Source organism: Pseudoliparis swirei, chromosome 17 (genome assembly GCF_029220125.1).
Source record: "Pseudoliparis swirei isolate HS2019 ecotype Mariana Trench chromosome 17, NWPU_hadal_v1, whole genome shotgun sequence".
Taxonomy (NCBI): domain Eukaryota; kingdom Metazoa; phylum Chordata; class Actinopteri; order Perciformes; family Liparidae; genus Pseudoliparis; species Pseudoliparis swirei.
The window spans coordinates 2,396,452-2,419,961 of NC_079404.1; the positions used below are offsets into that span (position 1 = coordinate 2,396,452).

The window sequence follows — 23,510 nt, forward strand, 5'->3', positions numbered from 1 at the left end:
TTAAATAACGTGTAAATCGTGTAAATTAAAGTAAAATTAGCAATTTGAAGACGTCGAGCATCAATTTCTGGGACATCGGGGACTGAAAATGAAAATGTGCAGATGAAAACGTGCAGATGAAAATGTGCAGATGAAAATGTGCAGAGGAAAATATGTGGAAGAAAATGTGCAGATGGAAACGTGCAGATGGAAATGTGGAGATGAAAATGTGCAGAAGAAAATATGTGGAAGAAAATGTGCAGATGGAAATGTGCAGATGGAAATGTGCAGATGGAAACGTGCAGATGGAAATGTGCAGATGGAAACGTGCAGATAGAAATGTGCAGAAGAAAATGTGCAGATGGTAACGTGCAGATGAAATTGTGCAGATGAAAATGTGCAGATGAAAATGTGCAGATGAAATTGTGCAGATGAAAATGTGCAGATGGAAACGTGCAGAAGAAAATGTGCAGATGAAAAAGTGCAGATGAAATTGTGCAGATGAAAATGTGCAGATGAAAAAGTGCAGATGAAAATGTGCAGATGAAATTGTGCAGATGAAAATGTGCAGATGAAAAAGTGCAGATGGAAATGTGCAGAAGAAAATGTGCAGAAGACAATGTGCAGAAGACAATGTGCAGAAGACAATGTGCAGATGGAAACGTGCAGATGGAGGGACGGGGTGCAGCCCCTCACTCTCTGCAGGACGTGACATCTGGTTCCTCTTTCTTCGCCCGGCCCTCCCACCATGATGTCACCAGCTCGCTGACACTTTATTAACGAGAGGGACGGCGAAGGAAAGACACACACACACACACACACACACACCCACACACACACACCTGAGCTGTCACTCTCTAACCTTCCTGGGAGGATTCGATGTGACAAACCGGATGCATTTAATAAAAAAGAAAAAAAGAACAGCAAAAAAAAAAAAAAGACAGCACCTCCTCCCTCGTCAGCGTGACTCCTCCCCTTGTCGTCGGGCAGATTTAAATAAATAATCTTCGTCGTCTTTCACCGTCTTCTTTTCTTCTTTTTTTTACCGAACCGGAGAGACGCGACTCGGAGCAACTGGTTTTTCCGAGACCGACTGTGCGTGTGTGTGTTCGTGTGTGTGTGTTCGTGTGTGTGTGTGTGTGTGCGGCCCAAGATCCCCCCCCCCCCGCCCCCCTTCCCGGTGTAATAGGATTCCTCAAAGCTGCAGATGGATGGCAAATCTAGGCGGTTTCATCTACTAAAAGAGGACATAAATCACGGGCGGAGGAAGCGGGGACGAGGCAGGGGTTATCACCGGCCGGCCTCCCTCATGAGAGCTTTGCATTAAAGCATTAGTGAAATTAATTCATCTTTCATAAGAGGTTTGAGCAGTATCTGTGATCTATGATAACAACCAATTTCTCACTACGGAGGAGGGGCGGCGGCGGGGGGGGAGGAGAGGAGGAGGAGAAGAGGAAGAGGAGGAAAAAAATAAAATACTCGGCGACCCTGATAGACTACACAAATCTGCTCTTTTTAAATGGGCTAACATTATCTGGAGTGCTGCTCCGCGGAGCATCATCCCAGATTCATATCCCGGCCGGGAAAGAGGCATAAATCACCCGGGCAAAACTTTTTTTTCTTCTTCTCTCTCTCATCTGAACCCCCCACCCTCCCTACCTCACCCCCCTCCCTACCTCCACCTCCCTTCCCTCCTCATCACTCCCCTCATCCCTCTCCCCCACCGCGCTCGTCTGCAATCATGTTTTTTTTTGGGGGGGGGGGGTTTCTTCCCTCAATCAGTGTAACTGCTTTTAGATCATATCCTGAAGATGTTTGCATGTGTGTGTGTGTGTGTGTGTGTGTGTGTAGGGCGTCTCGCGGGTGGGGTGTCCTCTCCCCGTGTGTGTGTGTGTGTGTGAAAGCGACGGAAGCCGCGGTGGAAGTGTGTGAAGGGGGCCGTATCCATCTGCTTTGCATATATTTGCGCGCGGCGCCCGGCGGAGCGCGGCTGACGGATGAGGAGGGAGCGCGGGGATGACACGCGGGCGGCCGCGCTCTTTATTACTATATCAGCACACACACACACACACACACACACGGCGGAACCAGAAAACCAAAACACGGCGGAGTGAGCAGGGGAATTGCACCCCCGCCCCACCTCCTCTCGCCCGCCGCTCGCTGACTGATTCGTCTCCAAATCGGAGGTTTCTCCTCGAAGAACACGACGCGTAGAGAACCAAGATGGTGGGTTTGAATATTGAAAAAGTATCTTTTAGTTTTTGGGGTTTTTTAAATTATTAACTGACGTTCTTGCATCACAGAACAAGTCTCGGGGGTTCAGGTGTTTTGATAACATTTTTGGGAGGAAAATAAATCCCAAGTCATCGTCTCGTGTCCGTGAGATTGATGACTTCTCTTCGATTCAGCGGCTTTATTAAACCTGCATGTGGCGGCGCGGCGCTCCGGGGTCATCGACCACAACGACCCGCCGCCGGTTACCTCACCCACCTCGGGAAAGTAGTCCTGCGGAAACTTCTCCTTCTCCAGCGAGGGCGTGTTCTCCAGGGTCTCCGTGTAGGTCTCCTTCCCCACCACCTTCCTGAATTTCTTGGCTTCAGGTGGAGAGAGAGAGGGAGTGGGGGGGGGAGGGAGAGAGAGAGGGAGTGGGGGGGGAGGGAGAGAGAGAGGGAGTGGGAGGGAGAGAGAGAGGGAGGGGGGCGGTCAGTTTATTGCTGCAAAACATGGCCGGGTCATTTCTGTCGAGACCCCCTTGTGGACTTTCCTGTTATTTAATTAATTAAAAGCCACTTTGGCTTCCTCGGGCAACTGCACCCCCTGCTGGTCAGAAGGAGAAATGACAGGCTGGTGAGAGGTGAGAACACTGTGGGAGGGGGGCATTCACATTTGGCAATGTCTGCTGTGGGGGGGGGGGGGGGGCGGGGCTAATGAACCACACACGAGATAATCAGTGGTTTCTGTAATTCTGACTTAAAAATCACATCTTTCAAGTACACGGCTGCCCCCCCTCGCCCCCCCCCCTCCCTCCCGGTCCTCCTAATGCTGACTTGGGTCTAATGGCAAGCGGGGACGACTCCACTATCTATATCCCCCCCCCCCCCCGGTCCTTTAATTAGCGCGGTCGCCGGACCCCGGGGCCCTCTGACACCGCCGCCTGATGAGACCGCCGTAACTGTCCAATAACCCGCCGCACGCCATTACCGCCGGGCCCGAAATCTTATGAATTAAATCCTAATATTAATAAGCATTACCATCCCCCCCCCCCCAACCCCCCACCCCCCGCCTCTCCCTTTACATCATCCTCAAAGCCAATCTTAGTTCCACTTGTTTTTGATGGAAGCGGGAATGGACGGCGAACGGGTGATGTGAGGGGGGGGGGGTCATTTCATTGAGATGTATGCGTGTGTGAGTGTGAGTGTGTGGGGGGGGGGTGTCGGGGTACTCACCTTTGAAATCGAATTGGTGGATGTTCTTCAACGACTCGTGGATGAAGTAGAAACTCCCGAGAGCCTGCGAGACGGGGGGGGAAGGGAATAGAGAGGGGACACGTTTTATTTTATTCCCATTAAATGATCCAGAATTATCACTTTACTGGAATAAAAACAACAACAATCGCTCCCGGTTATTTCTTCTTCACCGTGCTGATCGAGCTCCACCACACGGCACACCACCGGCCACACAACAACAACAACAACAACAACAGGTGCTCCCGGTACAGTACCCCCACCCCCCCCCCCCCTCCACCTTTACCCCCATTCTCTTGTGATGTGAACATCCAGCTCTGAAAAGGAAACATTCAGATGGAGCGAAGATCGACTTCAATGGGCTTAAAATCTTAATTTCCAGCCCTCAAGGACAACTGGGAACTTTCCCCAGTCGGCGGTCGACGAGCCAATCAAAGTTTGTGGGAAGGAGTGAGGGGGGGGGAGGGGGGGGGGATTTGATGCGGTTCACAGTCCACTACACTGCTTTCTGTCACCCTCTTTACACTCAGGGGGGGGGGATGGAGGCAAAGCTCAAAGCGCAATCCCCTGTGTCTTTGAGATAGCGGCCCTCTGGAAGAGAGAGAGGGATGGAGAGAGAGGGGCGAGCGAGGGGCGCGGCTCAGGTACAGTAGTGGAGTGACGGAGCGGGATTAGAGGGGTGTGATCAGAAGGAGGAGGAGACCCCCGGAGAAAGAAAAGCTTCTGGGCACCGAGGAGGGTTTAGTCTGAAGGGTCTTCCCCCATTGAGGCCAGACCCTCCCCCCCCCACACACACACACACACAACCCCCCCACCCCGGCTGGCTCTGCATTATTTATGAGCGCCGGCACATCTTGAGATTAAACATTTGCTGATTTGTCAAAAGCACAAACACGAGGTCCGGCCCATCTCCTCGAGGGGGGGGGGGGGGATGCTGTCGCACATTTAATTGATGAGAACAGCGGCTGGTGACCAGAGGAGGCCCCCCTGACGTCCGCCCCCCACCCCCCCCTACTTTCTCCTGCAATAGGCGGAAGGCATAGACTCAAGGTCACCGGCTCCCCATCGCGAGAGGACGGCTTCTAGTAAGCCCCGCCCACCTCGCCGCCCTCACACTTAGCCGCCGCTCGCTCGTCTTTATGTTCTCTTTCACCTCAAAGTGCCGACGACAGAGCCGCAGGCGGAGATGGATCGGAGAGCGGGGGGGGGGGGGGGGGCTGTTTGTGTAAATACTTCAGAGGGCGGTGAAGGGAGATGCGACACGTGGGGAATTACGGAGATAGAATAAAAGGAGATGTTTCATCAGTCTATCGGGGATTAAATAAATTCCTCCGGAGACTTAAAGCGCCGCCGCGGAAAAACAATGAGCGGAATAATTTTGTTAATGGACCCGAAAAAATAAATACGACAAATCCTAATAACTGAGAGGTGGTATTTCTTCAGCGAGAGGTTTCTGACAGAATGATCACTTAAAGACACGGAAAATATTGATTGACAATGAAAATAATCATCAGTTCACGCGCAGAATGTGTCCTTAAAACCCCGATTAACGGCTTCAACCACTGCCGTCTGCAAGAGGTAAACAACAACAACAACAAAGAAATAAACGCCAGCCTTCACCAGAGTGAGGCCCGAACCCAAAATGAACATGAAGCCAAAAGGCCCGAATAAAATCTCAAATTAAATGATAAACGATGCTCCGTGTAATCGGGAATTTAAAAAATCGACTTAACCTGATAAATATTTATTTGACTCCATGAAGGAGATGTTATACGAGACGGGGGCGCAATTAATCCACTCGCCTCCCGACATGACAGCATCAAAGAAATATTCATCCAGGGGTGGGGGGGGGGGGGCGTTGACAGGCGGCGCTCATCTCTTACACTCCCCCCCCCCCCCCCCCACACACACACACATACGTATGTTCGTCTCTTTTATTGATCAGCTGCCAGATTCACTTGAAATAATTAAAAGTGTATTTTACATATTTATAAACCGCCACCGCGGCCACTTAATTTCCCATTAGTTAAAAAAAATGCAGTCTATTAAGTGCACCGAGGGGGGGGGGGGGAGGGAGAGGGGGGGAGAGTAATCGCCTTAATTGTAGACAGAAAGACAATAAGCGCGCCATAAAAAAACGTGGTTTTACGACTCGCCGTGGCGATGCCCGCTCTTATCGCGAGTGTTGGATAAGGCCTGTGTGTGTGTGTGTGTGTGTGTGTGTGAACAAGTCCCAATAGACCGGCTGCTCGGGGGTCATGAGCGACTCGAGGGCTGCAGTACATCGCCGCCTACACTTCCCTCTCCGCTGAATGCTTTATCGATACCGAGGGCTCCGGAAATGAGTTCCGGCCGACGGGAATCCCGTGACCTCCGCATGGATTTTCTGCGGTTTAATGTGAAAAATGAGCCATAAAGAAAACATAAAAGTAATCATTCCTCCTCCCAAGGTCTCACCTCCTATCTGTGCTGAGGGGAGAGCGGTCCGGTCCCGGGGAGAGGCGCCGGCACCACGGACACTCCGGGGTGTCGCCGCGGTGCAACTCCCCAGGGTCAGTAAAGGGGGGGGGGGGAGGGGGGGGTCGCTGGACATGATGGTTTTCATCGGCACTCCTTTTCTGGGTAAAGGTAGTGAGGGTTTTTTTGGACAATGCTACCCTAGTTCATCATGGGAAGTTATTCTATTCAAGCTTCGCAGGGTAATCTTGTGGAAAAAAGCAGGAAAAATGGGAGATAACCAAATAAATGCGCGTCTAGACCCACTGTCGGACCCGCACTAGAAGGGTGCCGTGACGTCTGGATCGACATCGAACCCCCGACGTCGGCCAGGATTTTCCATATTTGGACGTTTCTGGGCGGGAGGATGGGAGATAAATCAAAAACAATCAGCCAATTGTTGCCAACTTGTCTCCAATGGGAGTAGCTCGCCACGCTAGCTCAAACAAAATAGCTACAGCTCGCAAGAACGTCGGAAACATCTTGCCCCCCCACTTCAAAATGATCACTACGGAGGTAAAGAACGAACCATGTATGGACCCGCGCTAGAAGGGTGCCGTGACGTCTGGATCGACGTCGGCCAGGATTTTCCTTATTTGGACGTTTCTGGGCGTCCAACTCGTCTTCAATGGGAGTAGCTCGCCACGCTAGCTCAAAATAATTCGCTAAAGCTAGCAAGAACCCCCCCCCCCCCCCCCCTCAAAGTGATCATTATGGATGTAAAGAACGAGCCATGTATAGATCCACTACCGTCTGCATCGGTATCGAACCCCCGACAACGGCCAGGATTTCCTCGCCGGCTCCGTTTGGGACGTTTCGGGGCGTCACATGTTTGTTTGCAACCCGTTTTATTTATTTGTTTAAACCACTTATATTTGATTGGCATAGCGCCTCATTAGTCTACTACCAGTTTCTCCTTTAAAGAAACGTGGACATGTTATTCAAGATCTCAGAAAAGAAGGCGGCGGCCTCGTCATCGTCGGGGGAAGGGATGTCCGAAACTACGAGAACAAGACGGGCCGCGATAAAGAAACAGAAGAAAGACGCCCCGTTAACGACACTTCCCTTAAAGTGACACAGCACCCGCGGCGCGATCAGGGTTATCTCGGCGTCTCGGTTCCACCTCCAGAGAAATATCTCCTCGGGGGCTTCCCGTGGCATTTCGCCCCCTTTTGGACAGCCGCAGACTAAATGGGGCTGTTTTTTCCAGTTTATATATCTCATTTGCTCAGAAGTCCCCAGAGTCTCCTCAATCTGTCACATCCAGAGTGATGCGCATGAATCCCGCACGTGGAGAACACATCGCCACAGAAACTCACGGATGTCTTACGGGCTTATCGGGGGAAAAAAGGTCAATCAGATGTGCCGTCATGGAGGGAACGGTGTTGCGATACATCAGGAACGCATGTTATGTCAAAAGGGCTTAGAGGAGGAGGCGGAGACATAAGCTCTGACTAATAGCTACATAATATCCTCATTAGTCACCGAGGAACAGCATTCATACGCGGCTGCGTTCTCCATGTACTCCGATACAGAGCCCGCTTGGAAGAATCCACGTATTTCATTTTTTTTTCCTGGGATGAGTCCTCCATGTACCAGTCAGGGATCTGAGGAGCTTTAAAAAGCAGACATCAGACACAATCCTGTCTGAAGAGCATTTATAGCACACACTATACTACACTCAGGAGTGGACCATTATTATTACAAATGTATTTTATTTTGTATTTAACTGTATTTATTTAATTGTATATAATTGTATTTATTTTATTGAATTTCATTGTATATATTTAATTGTATTTATTTAATTATATTAAATTGTATTTATTCAATTGTATTTATTGAATTTTATTTATTTAAATGTATTTAATTGTTTTTATTTAATTGTATTTAATTGGATTTATTTAATGGTATTTAATTGGATTTATTAAATTGTATTTATTTAATTGTACATAATTAATTATATTAATTTATATTTCATTATTTTGTATGCAATAAAAGCATTATTATCCAAATTCCCCTCGTCTTCTTTTTTTCTTTTCTTGGAGTGAGCACCATTTCATGTTTGTTGTTCTTTGTGTGTTGTGTGTACCTGAATATCACGTGTACCAAGACATAAACTGGAAAATTGGCAAAGAAAGTGACTATGAAAATACATATTGTTATGTTGTGGGAAACAAAATTTTAAAAATGAGTTCCTAAAAAAAGATTTTGAAACACCTTTCTGCACGAAATCTCCCGAAACGACCGTTCGTCTTATTGTCCGAACAAAAGTGAACGACGTCAGTCCCTTCTCTTTTCTTACAGATGGAGCGGCCTCAGTATTTGCTGCCCCCCCCCTGAGCCCCCCCCACCCTCCTCACCTCCCCCCGGTGGCTGCCATATGTGTTTGCCAAGGGCCCCTCTCCCACCGCCATTGATTGAGTATTCACAGTATTGAGCCGCGTCGGTCTATTATTCATCGGCCGCCTCGGAAAGCTCCGACTGGATACACAGACAAAACTCTCATTAAAACTTCCTCTGTCACTTCCTGTGATTTGAAAGCGGCTCCGAGTGCCGGAGCCATCCGTCAGGTCCTGAAGGAGCCCTTGTCTCTGGGCGTGGGGGGGGGGGGGGGGGGGGGAGGAAGGAATGGGACAGTTCAAAAGATATACTGATGGGAAACATGTTAACGCGCATTTACTCATTTATTTCCCAGTAATAAAGATTTAAGTTGCGCTCCGTCTCCTTGGTGCTCGCCCACCGTCCCCACGAGGGACGCTAATGAGAAAACCTCGCCAGGGAAATTGGTTTACATGGTATAGCAGGACCGGTATTGATCCCTTAGGATTGAAGATCCAGACCACCTGAGCCTCGTTGTGAGCGGTATTATAAAGGCGGGTCATCAAGGAAGCCCTTTCTCCTGCGATGTCGGGACAATGACGGCACCACGTGTTCTGCAATGTAACGGTCAATGTACCGAAACATCAACGGCTAATCGGGTTTGCAAGATAAACCAAAAGTATTAAGATAAGTTGGATTTTGACAGGATGGCGAATGGGGAGTCGGGAGATCACGACAAATATGAACGTTAACATTTCACTAATGTGCGAATGTTAAACCTGCAGGTGGCGCTAGAGGAAGCCTCGTCTCTGGGATTCATCGTCTGTAGATGTCGGGTATTTGTTTTTGGCAATCCATCCATTGAGTTATTTCACACCAAAAAATAAATATATATACACTTGTGTTCAAAAGTTTGGAGTCACCCAGACAATTTGGTGTTTTCCATGAAAATTCACACTTTTATTTATCAAATAAATTGCAAAATTAATATAAAATCTAGTCAAGACATCGATAAGGTTATGAATAATGATTTTTATTGTAAATATTATTGTAGTTCTTCTTGTGGCTCAAAGGAAGGCCAGTTTTAAAGCTTCTCTCAGCAGCATAACTGTTTTCAGCTGCGCTCACATAAAACGGGTTCTCAAGGGTTTTCTACCCCTCCGCTCGTCTTCTGAGGCGATAACACAATGTACCATTAGAACAGTGGAGATGGGCCTCTACCCACCTCTGTAGACTTCATTACACACCAGAGAATAGTCATGTACAAATTAACTATGTAGAGAGGATTTATGATTAATGTAATGTTAAAAAAACAGTGCTTTGAAAAATAAGGACATTTCTGAGTGACCCCAAACTTTTGAATGGTCGTGTATAAGATATGGAAATCCAACATTCTAATAATTTTGCTTCATATTACAGTTTCAAATAGCACGAAGGAGAAAAAAAGGGTTCTCAGGGTTTTGTACCCCTCCGCTAGTCTTCTAAGGCGATAACACAATGTACCATCAGAACACTGGAGATGGGCCTCTACACACCTCTGGAGAGACTTCATTACACACCAGAGAATAGTCATCTACACATTAACTATGGAGAGAGTATTTATGATTCATTAATGTTATCTTATGAAAATAAGGACATTTCTACGTGCCCCCAAACCTTTGAGCGGTAGTGTATATGAACTTCATGACGGTCTGCTCAAAGGCTGCACGGCAACCCGCCCGACGGTTGTCCCGGTACGCAGCGACCGGCCCGGCCGCCTTCCTTATGATCCAGAACCAGGAACCGCTGCCTCTGCTCCATTTCCCAAATCCCACCTCCATCCACGTATTGATCCCCCCCCTCCTCCCCCCATGTCTGTATACATCAGTTACCATACCTGTATTTCAGCTTTCTGTAAACCGGGCTTCCACTTCATTATTCTAAAATCTACCCAGAATGCCGAGCGACGCTCGCACGCTCCCTATTGATCCCGTAAAAAAACAACAACAACAACCCACTGATGTTATTTACTCTGGAGGGAAACATTACGGATGGGTCCAAACAAGGCGTAATTGGCCAAAAGCCGTGGCAGCGCCTGACCTGCCAACAATCCAGACCCGCTCCCCCCAAGGTTGGCTGCCTCCCGGGGAAATATTGTGCATTAATTTCATTTAGTCTCCCCTCCAACATTCAATGGTAGGACTTAATTAAATTGCTTGTCCATTGTGTTCATCCACTTACAAAGTTAATGATATTGTGCCGGGGGAATTAAAGAGCGTTTTATAAAGCGCGCGGGATGGGAGCTGGCAGGCACTACATTGCCCGGTTGAACCCTGTCAGTCGGCGGGCCACCGGACCCCCTAATTAGCGGTGAAATGGATGCTTCCATCTGCCAATTTCCTGCCATGCTCATCAGTCGTGCCGTCGCTCCTCTAACCTGCCCGGCTGAGGGGTCCGAAGCAATAAAACCATCACGGCAATGACATCCAACCACCACAACAACAAAGAAAAGAAAAGTGAATATGCGAATACACGACGTGACTCAGGCTTTAAAAGAAGCTTCTTTATAAAACCGTCTGCTTCAGACCGCAGCTTTGGCTTCGTCGGCATAATCCAGATGGAGGAGTTTGATAACGTTGTTATAAAAACGTTGCGTACGCTCGGTACCGGCACCTCGCTTTCTGTTCCCAGAGCGGTTTGAGTAAATGTCTTCAGACGGAGATGTGGTGGTTCCACTCCGATGGGGACGGAGCAGGACTCCAGTCGTGATTAAAGGAGAACGTTCAATTTCAATGCATTATTTCTGCACACACACACACACACATGAGCGTCCTGTCCAGAATGATGAATGTGTGTATTCCAGCTGCGTATTTACTAATACCGTGTTGCTACTTCAGCAGCTTTTAACGAGGACATAAAAATAATAAAATCGGAGGAGTAAAGTAAAGAGGATTACACCTGGCCGGCTGACCTCTCGAGGAGGCAGGGCCAGATGTCCTCCGCACGCCGGCAGTCCGTGAATTCACCGAGAAAAACGAATTAAATGAAGCGACGGCGACAATGTTTTAATGTCTTAGAGGCGACAGATGATGTCATCAGGGTTTCCCACGATTGGGCGTGAGACTTTATAAAAAACAATTAAAATATATCAGGGGTGTGTGGTTTAAGACACGGGCGATTAAGAAGCAAAAGAACGACCGTTTATTTTATTGCATTATGGGAAATGTAGTTGTTTCTTAGTCTTTTTCTATAGTTCTTAAATTATCAAATATATGTTGCCTAAATATTCTTTGTTGTCGTTATTAACTGTTAATTGTTTGCACTTTATTACCTTATCATTTATCACTTATTATTATAACTATTTTTTAAATTATTATTTAAGCGTCTTTGTGTATTTAGAAAAGCGCTATACAAGTCTGAATTATTATTATTATTATTATTAATAATAAAAAAACATGTATGTCTAACATCAGAAAATTGACAATAAAGATGACTGACTTCTCGGAACCTGAACAATACGAAATATTAAAAGCTAAATAAAAGGCATCTTGGCCACTGCCGCCATTTACGTAATAAAATAGTTATCTTGCGAGTCCTCCTAACTTTACGGAGAAGCAATCCCAAATTCATTTGTGTCTTTTCAAAATTGTAAAAGCGGCGACAGATGACGTCATCAGGGTTTCCAACGATTGGGCGTGAGACTTAAAAAAATAATTTTAAAACCACATCAGAGGTGTGTGGTATAAAAGTCACGGGCGATTAAGCAGGGAGGCTCAAACGTGTATTGCATTATGGGAAGTGTAGTTGTTTCCGGAGCCTGACCAATACGAAAGATAAAATGACAAAAAAGGTATCTAACTTTATGGAAAAGCCCAAAATAATAATGTGTTGGTATCATTCCTACATTAATATAGTCACTCGTATCCCAGGTGTACCCGTGACTCCTAAAACCCTCAGTTGAAAAAGGAACCACAACCTCGTTATTTTAAAACCATTTTTAACTTTAAAATAGTGTTAAAAGACTTTTATCCGCCGGTATTCTGCCCAGAACATCTTTAACGAGACAGCTGCCCGATGCCGGGGCACCTCCTCTCCCCGTGAGGTGCTTAAGATCACATCTGGATGACTCTCATTGGCTCGATCGGGACCTTATCCGTGTTCTGACTTCATTACGGAGGCAACGTCGAGAGAGAGAGTCCCGCCTCTTGTTCTGGTGAACCGCCGGTTTCCCTCTGAGGTCACGCGGCGCCGCGGTCGGGTTGTTCCGTAACTTCATCATGAAGCTCGGTGAGGGGGGGGGGGAGGGGGGGTCAAAGCACAACACAATTTAATCAGGACGCCACGCACAACTAGCACTAAACCGGGGAGGCAGCGCTCGCCCAATGACAAACGGCGGCGAGCGAGACGTCGGCCAATTACGGTTCATTTCCACAAACGTCTGTCCTCGCCGGCAAGGTCGACGTCGTCTCGGATCAGACGTCCCGCAACCGGGCCCGGGAAGATTTCCTTCTGTCTTCACGAGGAGGGGGGGGGGGGAGGGGTTATCTTTTGTAAAGCAATCTCCAAATAAAGCGTTGATCTCGGAGAGAGGGAACGCTAAATGTCCACTTTCTTTAAACGGGCCGGGTCTGAAAGGGGATATGAGGATGATGAATATGGGCCGTATTGGATTGCTCCCCAGAGATGGAAAATCAAAGTCTGAACAATTGAGGCATCCATTAGTAATTAAAGTGGCATTACCTCCGCCCGGTTGCCAGCGCCATTATTCAATTGTTTCGGATGCCGGGGGATAAAATGCCCTTAATAAACTTACGCTCATTAATGTAAATCATATTTGGCTATGGATGTCCAATAATCAAAAAGAATATTTCAACTTGTAATTCAACCCCTCCCCGTCTGGAAAAAAAAATATTCCCATTAGGGGAAGAGGTCCATGCAAATGACAGGTCTTTGAGCTCATTGATTCTTTTCTTCTTCTTCAGCATCTTCTTCTTCTTCATCTGTGCATTTTGAAAGAGGCCCGCTAATGTTGTCACGGACTGTTCATCAATCTATATTATTATCTGATTTAATATTGCGGCCAATTCATGTGGCCTCATTTGTGAAGGGATTGATTGGATTAGGATCATAGAGGCAGGGGGAGCAATAAGTTAGACAAGTCTTTAAATACATACTCATAATAAATATATATACATAAATATATATATGTATAATATGTATATATAAATACAATATGTATGTATGTAGATATATATTTATATAAATATGTATATATATATTATGAGTATGTATCAATATATATCGACAGACAAATATATATATACATGCATACTATATATATAAACATAAATATAGTATGTATGTATATAATATTTATATAAATATATATAAACACATACCTACATACAAATATATACATACATACTATTTACATATATTCATATATAAATGTATATATATATATTCATATATAAATAAATATATACATATATATTCATATGTGTGTATATATATAAACATTTATATATAAATATTCATATATATGTATACATATAAATATATATATAAAAATATATATATATTTATTGGCGAACTTGTTTACTTGCCTCCACTGAGCTTTTATGGAGAAGCACGTGTGTGTGTGTGTGTGTGTGTGTGTGTGTGTGTGTGTGTGTGTGTGTGCACACCTGTCAACATCTGGGGTGACGCGATGCAACTTTCCACGTCAAATAATCAGTATTGAGCAAACTCGACTCTCCCTCAGGACGCCGGCTGTCGGAGCGCCGATGTGAGCCGGGAAAGTAATCAGTCAGCTTCTGTCCGGAGGGCCGCTTCGACCACCGCCCCCCCGTCCCACGCTGCCCGCTCACGCCGGCCTTGTAATGACGAAGTGGCATCCTTGGCGGCCTGGTGAGATACAGCTCGGTGGCAGCGTGCCGCCGTGAGATATATTAGTCTGCTACGTCTGGGTGGCGTTACTTTGTCACTAGTGGGATGAATCCATCTGGAAGGCCCTCATTCCTCTGTACCGGAGCGCTTCCTCCCCCCTTAGCGCGGACACAACTCTTTCTAAAGCGAAGGCGACGTCGCCTAGATCACGAGGCTGAAACATCTCTTATATACGACCGCGTCTAGGATCAATGGCGGTCTCCGGTATCACCCTCCCACACACACACACACACCCCGTCAGAAAACAGAAGGGGTTCAGATGTGAACCCTCTGCTGGATGTGTAAAAAAAAAAAAAAAAAAAAGAAGAAATAAGCAGCTTTCTGCCCGTTCTCACAGCGGTGACCACGGGACCGTGAAGCTTTAGAGGCTGCAGGAGGAGAAACCGGCGCGCGGCAGCTCGTCTGCGGCTAAGACGGCCGTCCGGCGGCTCTTTGTGGACCCTTTTCTTTGTCTTTATGTAAAAACCGATGATGTGTTATGTAAAATTTCCAGAGGCTTGATTTAAATGGCTGGATATCCTGCATGCTATAGCTTAGTTATCCTCCAGTGCATCGCGTGTGGACGACGCATGAAAAGCAAAATGTAAATGCGGCCTCCAGCTTTCTTAGATAACCAGAAATTATGTCATGGGGGGTTTTCTTCTTCTTCTTCTTGTGTTATTATTATAATGCATAAAAAATTAAAAAAGAGTGAACAACAGGACTTTTCTTTTTTTTTACGCAGATGTTTCTCTTTTTTTTTTTTTTCAACCGTACAATCGCAGTATTGTATTTGATAAAGCGTCCTGCGTCTTTAAACCGCGGATCACACATGAGATCACGGAGTCGTACGCAATCTTTTAAAATTGTAAATGGTACATTTTAAACTGTGTGTTGTTGTGTGGTTACCGGCTATTTCTTGTCTGTATGACTAATATTAAGTATGATTAATAAAGTTTTCTCATCTAATAAAAATGTAAAACAATGTGTTTCCTGAATAAATCCGGCTAACTTTTAAGACCCTTTTTTTTTTGTCGTCAATTGTTCCTAAATAAATTAAATAAATCCCCACAGCGGGACTCGTGGAGCCAATAATCAACCGATGGATTGATTAGTTCCTCCTAACCATAAGACGTGGCTCTCTGGTTCAGTCAACAAGATGTTCCAACCCACTTTTGCCCAATGCTAGACCCTCTGCACGAGGGGTCCCTGGTAGGGGGGCCGAGGGCCGAGACGCCGTAGTATTGGGACCTGGAACTAAAAAAAACGATGGATAATTGAGAATTATTAAATTTGGCATGCCACTTAACCAATCAGATGGCTGTATTCCGATAAGCATCGCGCCTCCAGTGCGATATGAGCCGACGGGAGAGAGCAGACAGTGAATCAAAGATGACGTTTTTTTCACGGCGATCTGCAAAGAGAAAAGTGGACCACGAAGCCAGACCCTCTAAACCACAGGTGTCAAACACAGGGCCCGCGTCATTTGATGTGGCCCCCCGGCGGCTAAAAAGACACGTGATCGCCTTTTCTTTAAAAAAAGAAAAAGACAAAAAAATCCGGTGCTTTTATTTTGAAGGTCATTTTTTCCATCTGTTCACTCTCCTTCAGAGGCGTTCACACCAGAAGTGAAGCGAACTCTCACGTTGCTTTACTCGCCGGACAATTTGGGATCATTCGCTTCATTTGCGCCGGAGAGGGGGCGTGGCTTATCGCCATGCAACCAGCTCATCACCACCATGGGACAAATAACCACGTGCCTTTTTTTAATTAACTGAATTCAAAGCTGCAGGGTCATTTTATTCATATGCCTTTTTTATTTTGAGTTAAACATTTTTTCAAAAGCTTTCTGTAATGTTGTAATATTTTGCTTAAAATAGAGACTAGTATCTATCATTTATATTTCATCTAGTTTAAATTTGAAAATTGACTTCAATTGAACTTTCTTAAATTTGACTTGACAGTACAAATAATAATACATAATAATAATACGTAATAATCATAATAATAATCATAAATAATAATACATAATAATAGATAATAATACGTAATAATAATAAATAATAATACATAATAATAATAATAATACAACTGCTAGGCCACTTCAATATAAGTCATGGCCGTCGTCATGTTGTGCTGCTCCCTGACGGACCTCGTTGAGCATTGATTGGTTCCCCCTGCTCCTCATGAAGACGGTTATCCATTCCATAAGTCTCCATCCTCCCCGACACAGGACGACTCCAAGAGACTTGAAGAGACGCTTTGAAAAGTCTTTTCTGTCCCCCCCTTTTTCAGAAATGCAATTAGCCAGTTCAAATTAAGAGCTTGAATTTAACCGAAAGAGCATAACATCCAATCTAATTAGAGGGCTCTTTAACGACTTGTAAATGAGCCGCGGCGCACACAGGGCGCCATTGTGGCTCGACCTCGCGCGGGGAACCCTGCCGACGAGGTCACCCTTTGTGTTAGATTGGTTCCCACTTGGGAAGCATTACTCACTGATTACACTTTGCCATCGCGACCGCCAGCGGCATGAGGCAAGGGCAACAAACCAACATGGAGGGGGGGGGGGGGCTGGTCAATAAAACAGGCTCGTCTATTGGCTCGGTCAAATCAGAGGGGATGCATTTTTTTCCGGCGTGCGCATTAAAACGCACGGAGACGATACATCATAACGCCATATATAAAACACCCCCCCCCCCCCCTACATGGTGGGTTTCATCAGGCTCCTGGACGTCCTCCCGCGTCGGCGTGTCGCCTCCACGCCGCCCCTCGTCTGATGGAACCCGCCTTGCGTCTCGACCTCCACGGCGACGGCGTTCATTCACCCCGACGGAAATCAATCGGCCGGGGTGGAACCGGGACGAGGAGGAATGCCCTCGCTGTTATTACGCCGGGCGGGACACACACATTTTAGGGGGGGGGCTGATTTTATAGGTCATAGTTTAACAAGGTGTGGTGGAGGGGGGTGGGGGGGCATCACTCGTTTCTCCTGACCCGGTCGTTTCCAAATAAACTCAAGATTTAACATCGTTAGAAAATGAGGCTTTGAGACAATTTTTGGGTCATTTCATGTGAAATTGTTCCCACTTTAATTACAATGGGGGGGGGGGGCAGCAGGGCCGATGGGTGGGGGGGGGGGCATACGAGACTCATCCGTTTGAATAGATGCCGTCGGTAGTGTCGAGGGTTTTGGGAAAGGCAAACAAAGCACTCAGTCAAGGACAAGAGAGGACATGTGACCGGCCGCGTGGCCGATTTCATTTTTTATTCGTTTATTTCGGCCGAACAGACTCGCAAACATACCCCCCCCCCTCCATCCCCTCCCCATCCATCCACCCCAACCCACCCACCGAAATCAGATTAGGAAATTATGAGCCCTATAATTAACCGTCCGTTTCGGTCCGAGAGCTCCGGCTTCCCGTTTTCTAATGAGCGGCGAGTGAGAAATGATCCAATAATGCAACAAATGTGCTTTACGAGCTATTAATATGTGGTACACAACATAAACATGACAACAAAACTGGCCGCGCATTTAAAAAGATCTGAATGAGCTGTCCGCGGCGGGCCGAGTGCAGAATTATGACGGTTAAAGAGGAGCGGGCGGGCGGCCACCATTACTCAAGACAGCCAGCGGGGGGAGGGGGTCATCAGCCCGGGGGAGGGGCGGCTGAGTGTGTGCTTCTAAAAACAGCCTATGTGTTTAAAATGTGCCGCACAATACCTGCTAATTCTATTAAGTGCCCCTGTGGCCGCCGGGGGATGTAGATGGCGTCCGGTTGACTCAACAGAGCGACGGCATTAGAATAAGGCGATTGGATGACGGAGTGGAGTAGAAGGCCCCGGGGCCCGGACACCTCGGGCCTCGCCAAGTCCATTACGCGTATTGGAGGACGTCTCGATATCGGTCACGCAGAAGGGAGAGAGAGAGAGAAGTGGGTCGTTTTGATCGGCCTTCATCTTCAAGATGGCTTCCAACATCCAGGTGAAGGTAAAGCAATCAGGTGAGGACCTCACGAGACACACACACAAACACACACACACACACACACACACACACACACACACACACACACACACACACACACACACACACACACACACACACACACACACACACACACACACACACACACACACACACACACACACACTTTCAATCTGCTCTGGTTCTACTGAGAACCCTTCTATATTCTAAGGGTTCCATCTTGAACCAATCGGGGACTTTATGAGAACCTTTCAATATTACAAAGGTTCTATCTTGAACCCAATCACAGGATTTATGAGAACCCTTCCATATTCCACGGGGTCCATCTTGAACGAATCAGGGGGTTTATGAGGAGAACCCTTTTATATTCTAAGGGTTCTATCTTGGACCCATTCAGGGGGGTTATGAGTAGAACCCTTCTATATACCAAGGGTTCTATCTTGAACCAATCGGGGGGTTTATGAGGAGAACCCTTTTATATTCTAAGGCAGGGGTCACCAACGCGGTGCCCGCGGGCACTTGGTCGCCCGTAAGGACCAGATGAGTCGCCCGCTGGCATGTTCTAAAAATAGCTCAAATAGCAGCACTTACCAGTGAGCTGCCTCTATTTTTTAAATTGTATTTATTTATTTAGCTATTCTTGTTTAAATCACACTTACATGTAACTTACAAATGACAATATATATATATAAACACTTAAAATGTAAAATGTTTTTTGTGTTTAATATAAATGAACTCTGACCGAGTAAAGTTCAAAGGTCAGTATTGTGCGCATGACCAAAACGTAGCGTTTGTTGCGCTCTTACAAACAAGCTAACGTTAGCGGACACAGCTAATATGAGGAGAAGAGTTACCCCTAAAAATTTCAGAAAAAAGAAAGAAAACATATCATTTTCACGACGAATGGGAGGTAGAGTTTTTTACCACTGTGAAAGGATCCTGCGTGTGTTTAATTTGCGGGGCAACTGTGGCAATAGCAAAGCGGCACAATGTGGAGAGACATTTTACTACGTGTCACACAAGCTACCATGCTAACTACCCACGGGCAGCGCACTGCGCGCAGTTACAGCCCGCGGGTTAAAGGCAGCTTTGGGCAAACAGCAGTCTTTTTCACTAGACCGGTTAAAACTCCCAAAAGCAACGAAGCCTCGTTTAGAGCTACGCAATTCTTGATGAAGAAAAAGAAGGCATTTACAGACGGGGAGGTTGTCAAAGAAGCAATGATGATAATTGCTAAAACTGTGCTTGAAGACGAGAAGTATGGAACCGATGTACTCTCCAGTCTCTCCGATGTTCAACTCGGGCAACTACAATGGTAAGAAGAGTGTCGGCGATGTCTGGGAACTTGACCGACCAGCTGGACCGTGATCTGGCGAGGTGCGGTGGTTCAGCATCCAGTGTGACGAGTCGGTGGACAGCAGCAGTCGGCGCAGCTGATGGTCTTTATCCGGATGGTGTTTGATGATTTCTCCACAAAGAAGAACTTCGACACTACTGCCCTGAAGACAACTACGAGGGAGTTGACATTTATAACGCAGTGAAGGAGTTTTGGTGGAAAAAAGGTGCCGCTGGAAAAGCTGGTATCAGTGACTACGGATGGGGCTCCTGCTATGATCGGCCGACACATAGGATTCGTTGCTCACTGTAAAGCTGACCCAGAGTTCCCAAAGTTTCTGCAGTACCACTGCATCATACACCAGCAGGCCTTATGTGCAAAAGTGATCTGCTTTGAGCACGTAATGACTCCCGTCGTGAAGATCATAAACAGCATCCGCTCCAGAGCTAAACAGCACAGGACATTCAAGGTACTTTTGGAGGAGCTGTCAGCTGAATATGGTGACCTGCTACTACACACAGAAATCCGATGGCTCAGCAGGGGACGAATTTTGCAACGTTTTTTGTCACTTTTGGGTGAAATCAAAGAGTTCATGCAGTCCAGAGGTGAGGACACCGTGCTGCTGGAGGACACTGAGTGGATACTTGACCTTGCATTTTTAACGGACATTACTGGAAAACTGAACAGTTTGAACTGTGAGCTGCAAGGCAAAGGTAAAACTATCGCCGATATGATAAGTGCTTTAAATGCATTTAAAGCTAAGATGAACCTTTTCTCTGTGCATTTACAGAGTAAAAAGTGCTGCACTTTCCCTCTGTGCAGATGGTGCTGAAAGACAATGCTTCTGCATCTGAGACTTTTGACAAAGTTGCAGAAAAGTACTCTCAGGTCATAAACAGAGTTGGGCAAGAGTTTGAGAACAGGTTTTGTGACCTGGATCAGCTTGAGCCATGTGTGTCGTTCATTTCTAATCCTTTCATGAACGTGGACATATCATGCATTGCTGAGCAGTTAAGTGCAACATTCAGCCTGGATGCTGAACAGGTGGAGATTGAAATTGTAACACTGCAAAATGACCTCCACCTCAAAGCCCACCAGGCTGCACCAAACTTTTGGTGCCTTGTTGACACAGAAAAGTACAGTGGTGTATGCGCAGCAGCTATGAAGGTTGCAAGCCTGTTTGGTTCAACTTATCTTTGTGAATCAGCCTTTTCTGACATGAACTTCATCAAGAACAAACACAGAACACGCCTCACTGATGCACATCTGCAGGACTCACTCAGAGTTGCAGTGTCAAGTTACACACCAGAGTACAACACACTAGTTAACAGCATGCAATGCCAGGCTTCCCACTAACTGACAAAGAAACAGATAACAAATTTGGTGTCCAGTTCAAAGTGTGACATGATTTATTTAAAAATTTGAGAGTTGACTTTTGTATTTTACATGAGTTATTATTTGTACAAACATGGTGCAAAGTAATTCATGATTTGTTAAAAATGTTAGTGGCTAGCTAGTTAAAATGGGATATTGTGATTTCACAAGACTGTCTTAGAAGTGATCATTTAAAATGTTCAATTTGAAAAATGTGCACTTAGAGAAAATATAAAAATAAAGTGTTGCATATTGATATTTATCTGTTTCTATATATATTTATTGTGAGAAATCATGAAGATGATCAGTGTTTCCACAAAGATAAATATCATTAATTATTAATAATAACATAGAGTTAAAGGTAATTGAGCAAATTGGCTATTTCTGGCAATTTATTTAAGTGTGTATCAAACTGGTAGCCCTTCGCATTAATCAGTACCCAAGAAGTAGCTCTTGGTTTCAAAAATGTTGGTGACCCCTGTTCTAAGGGATCCATCTTGAACCCAATCGGGGGGTTTATGAGGAGAACCCTTCTATATACCAAGGGTTCTATCTTGAACCCAATCAGGGGGTTTATGAGGAGAACCCTTCTATATTCTAAGGGTTCTATCTTGGACCCAATCAGGGGGGTTATGAGTAGAACCCTTCTATATACCAAGGGTTCTATCTTGAACCAATCGGGGGGTTTCTGAGGAGAACCCTTTTATATTCTAAGGGATCCATCTTGAACCCAATCGGGGGGTTTATGAGGAGAACCCTTCTATATACCAAGGGTTCTATCTTGAACCCAATCAGGGGGTTTATGAGGAGAACCCTTCTATATTCTAAGGGTTCTATCTTGGACCCAATCAGGGGGGTTATGAGTAGAACCCTTCTATATACCAAGGGTTCTATCTTGAACCAATCGGGGGGTTTATGAGGAGAACCCTTTCATATTCCAAGGGTTCCATCTTGAACCCAATCAGGGGGTTTATGAGGACAACCCTTCTATGTTCCAAGGGTTCTATCTTGAACCAATTGGGGGCTTTATGAGAACCTTTCTATATACCATGGGGTCCATCTTGAACCAATCAGGGGGTTTATGAGGAGAACCCTTCTATGTTCCAAGGGTTCCATCTTGAACCCAATCAGGCCAAAGGGGAACGTCTATGACTGATCCAGTTGTTTTGCTCCAGGACATTTCAGCTGTTGAAGTGTCGGGCATCAAACCGTCGACCTCACTGCTAACGGGTTCACCCTCACCTGTTATTACCCAGCAGCATGCGTCATTACGCGATTAATACTGAACATATTTCAGCAGATTTTTAAATGCCATAGATTATATTTGACTTGAGGTACGTCAATAAACCGAGCGAAGCAAGACATTCATTCCTCACCGCTCCATTTACACAAAGAGTGAGTAAAAAGTGCATCGGAATCCTCTTCCTGAGTCTGCATAACACAAGCTATATATATATATTATATATATTAATATATATTATATATATATATTATTCTTAAGGGGCCCCTCACCCATTAAAAGCCCTCGAGAGTGATTGTTTGAGCGTGTTCATTGGGCGTAGGTGTCAAGAGGTTGTTTCTACTGCTGTAATTACTGCACACAACACACCAGCCACAGGCGTTCTTAAAAACTGTGTGTGGTGGGGGGATTTCTGGGATTGTATGTAACGATCCCCCCCCCCCCCCGGATATTAACCAACCGTGCGTGACACCGGGCTTGAGCGGGGAGATCAATTCCCCAGGAAAGTGTCGTTGTCAGGCCTCCCTCTCCCCCCCCCATGCCACTCCCGCCTTCTGTACAAGATACCTGGGATGAGATATATATATATATATATACACACACACACTTAGGCAGGAGAAAGGTCAGGCGGGCTGGATGTGGCAAGCAAACAGGCAGTGGGGGTCCGGGGGGCACGGGGATGAATCACAGGAGAATTGGTGCATGGCAGTGAATGAATAACCCGCCATGGCTCCCCAAACCCCATTATTTCCCTCCTTCTCCGGCGGGGCCTGAAATTCATGTCTGCGCATGCTGCCAGTTCATTAGGGGGAGGATGTCATTCCTCTTCTGGCGGCGCCGGGACAGGCCAGGCGAGCCCCAGGAGGACCCGGCCCTGTTTAATTCCACATCAGCCGCTCCACCGAGGGCCTTAATCTCTGCTTGTGTGATCAATACTATATCAGTGTAAATTAAAATGACAATTTAAAAGTAATTAAGCCTGTTAATGCTCGATTCAAATGTCATTATTTGCACGGGGAGAAAGCAGATGGTGGCTGGATGTGTATAATGTGTGTGTGTGTGTGTGTGGGGTGGCGGGGGGTATTTTATTTTTTGAAGAGGGGGCTAAATTACGAGCCGTGTCCACAGTGACAGGTAAAGCGCTTTAACTGGCACAGCCCGATGTTGTTGCCGCCGCGGCCACCAAAAGGAGGGCTTAACAAAAGCAGATTAACTCTCCACCCACGCCGGAGCGCAGGCCTCTCCAATTTCAGAGGACCGTAACCCAATTGCCGAAATCTGATTTGTGCAACCGAACCTAATTACGGCCATATTAGATGAGAAGTGGCAGGGAGAGAACGCTGGCCGAGGGAGGCAGGGAGAAGGGGAAAAGAGGAGGGGAGGGGGTTGGAGTGGGGGGGGGGGGGG

At 46.3% G+C, this 23,510-nt stretch overlaps 1 protein-coding gene across 2 annotated transcripts in view; it reads right to left on the reverse strand.

Moving 5' to 3' along the window:
- Positions 1 to 23,510, reverse strand: part of LOC130207478 (inositol polyphosphate-5-phosphatase A-like) — a 141,569-nt gene that overhangs the window by 68,277 nt on the left and 49,782 nt on the right. For both annotated transcript variants that reach the window (XM_056436113.1, XM_056436114.1), the window contains exons 5-6: positions 3,426 to 3,489; positions 2,470 to 2,573 (exon numbers count right to left, since the gene is read on the reverse strand). In XM_056436113.1, the coding sequence (XP_056292088.1) occupies positions 2,470 to 2,573; positions 3,426 to 3,489 (168 nt within the window). The remainder of the gene's footprint in view (positions 1 to 2,469; positions 2,574 to 3,425; positions 3,490 to 23,510) is intronic.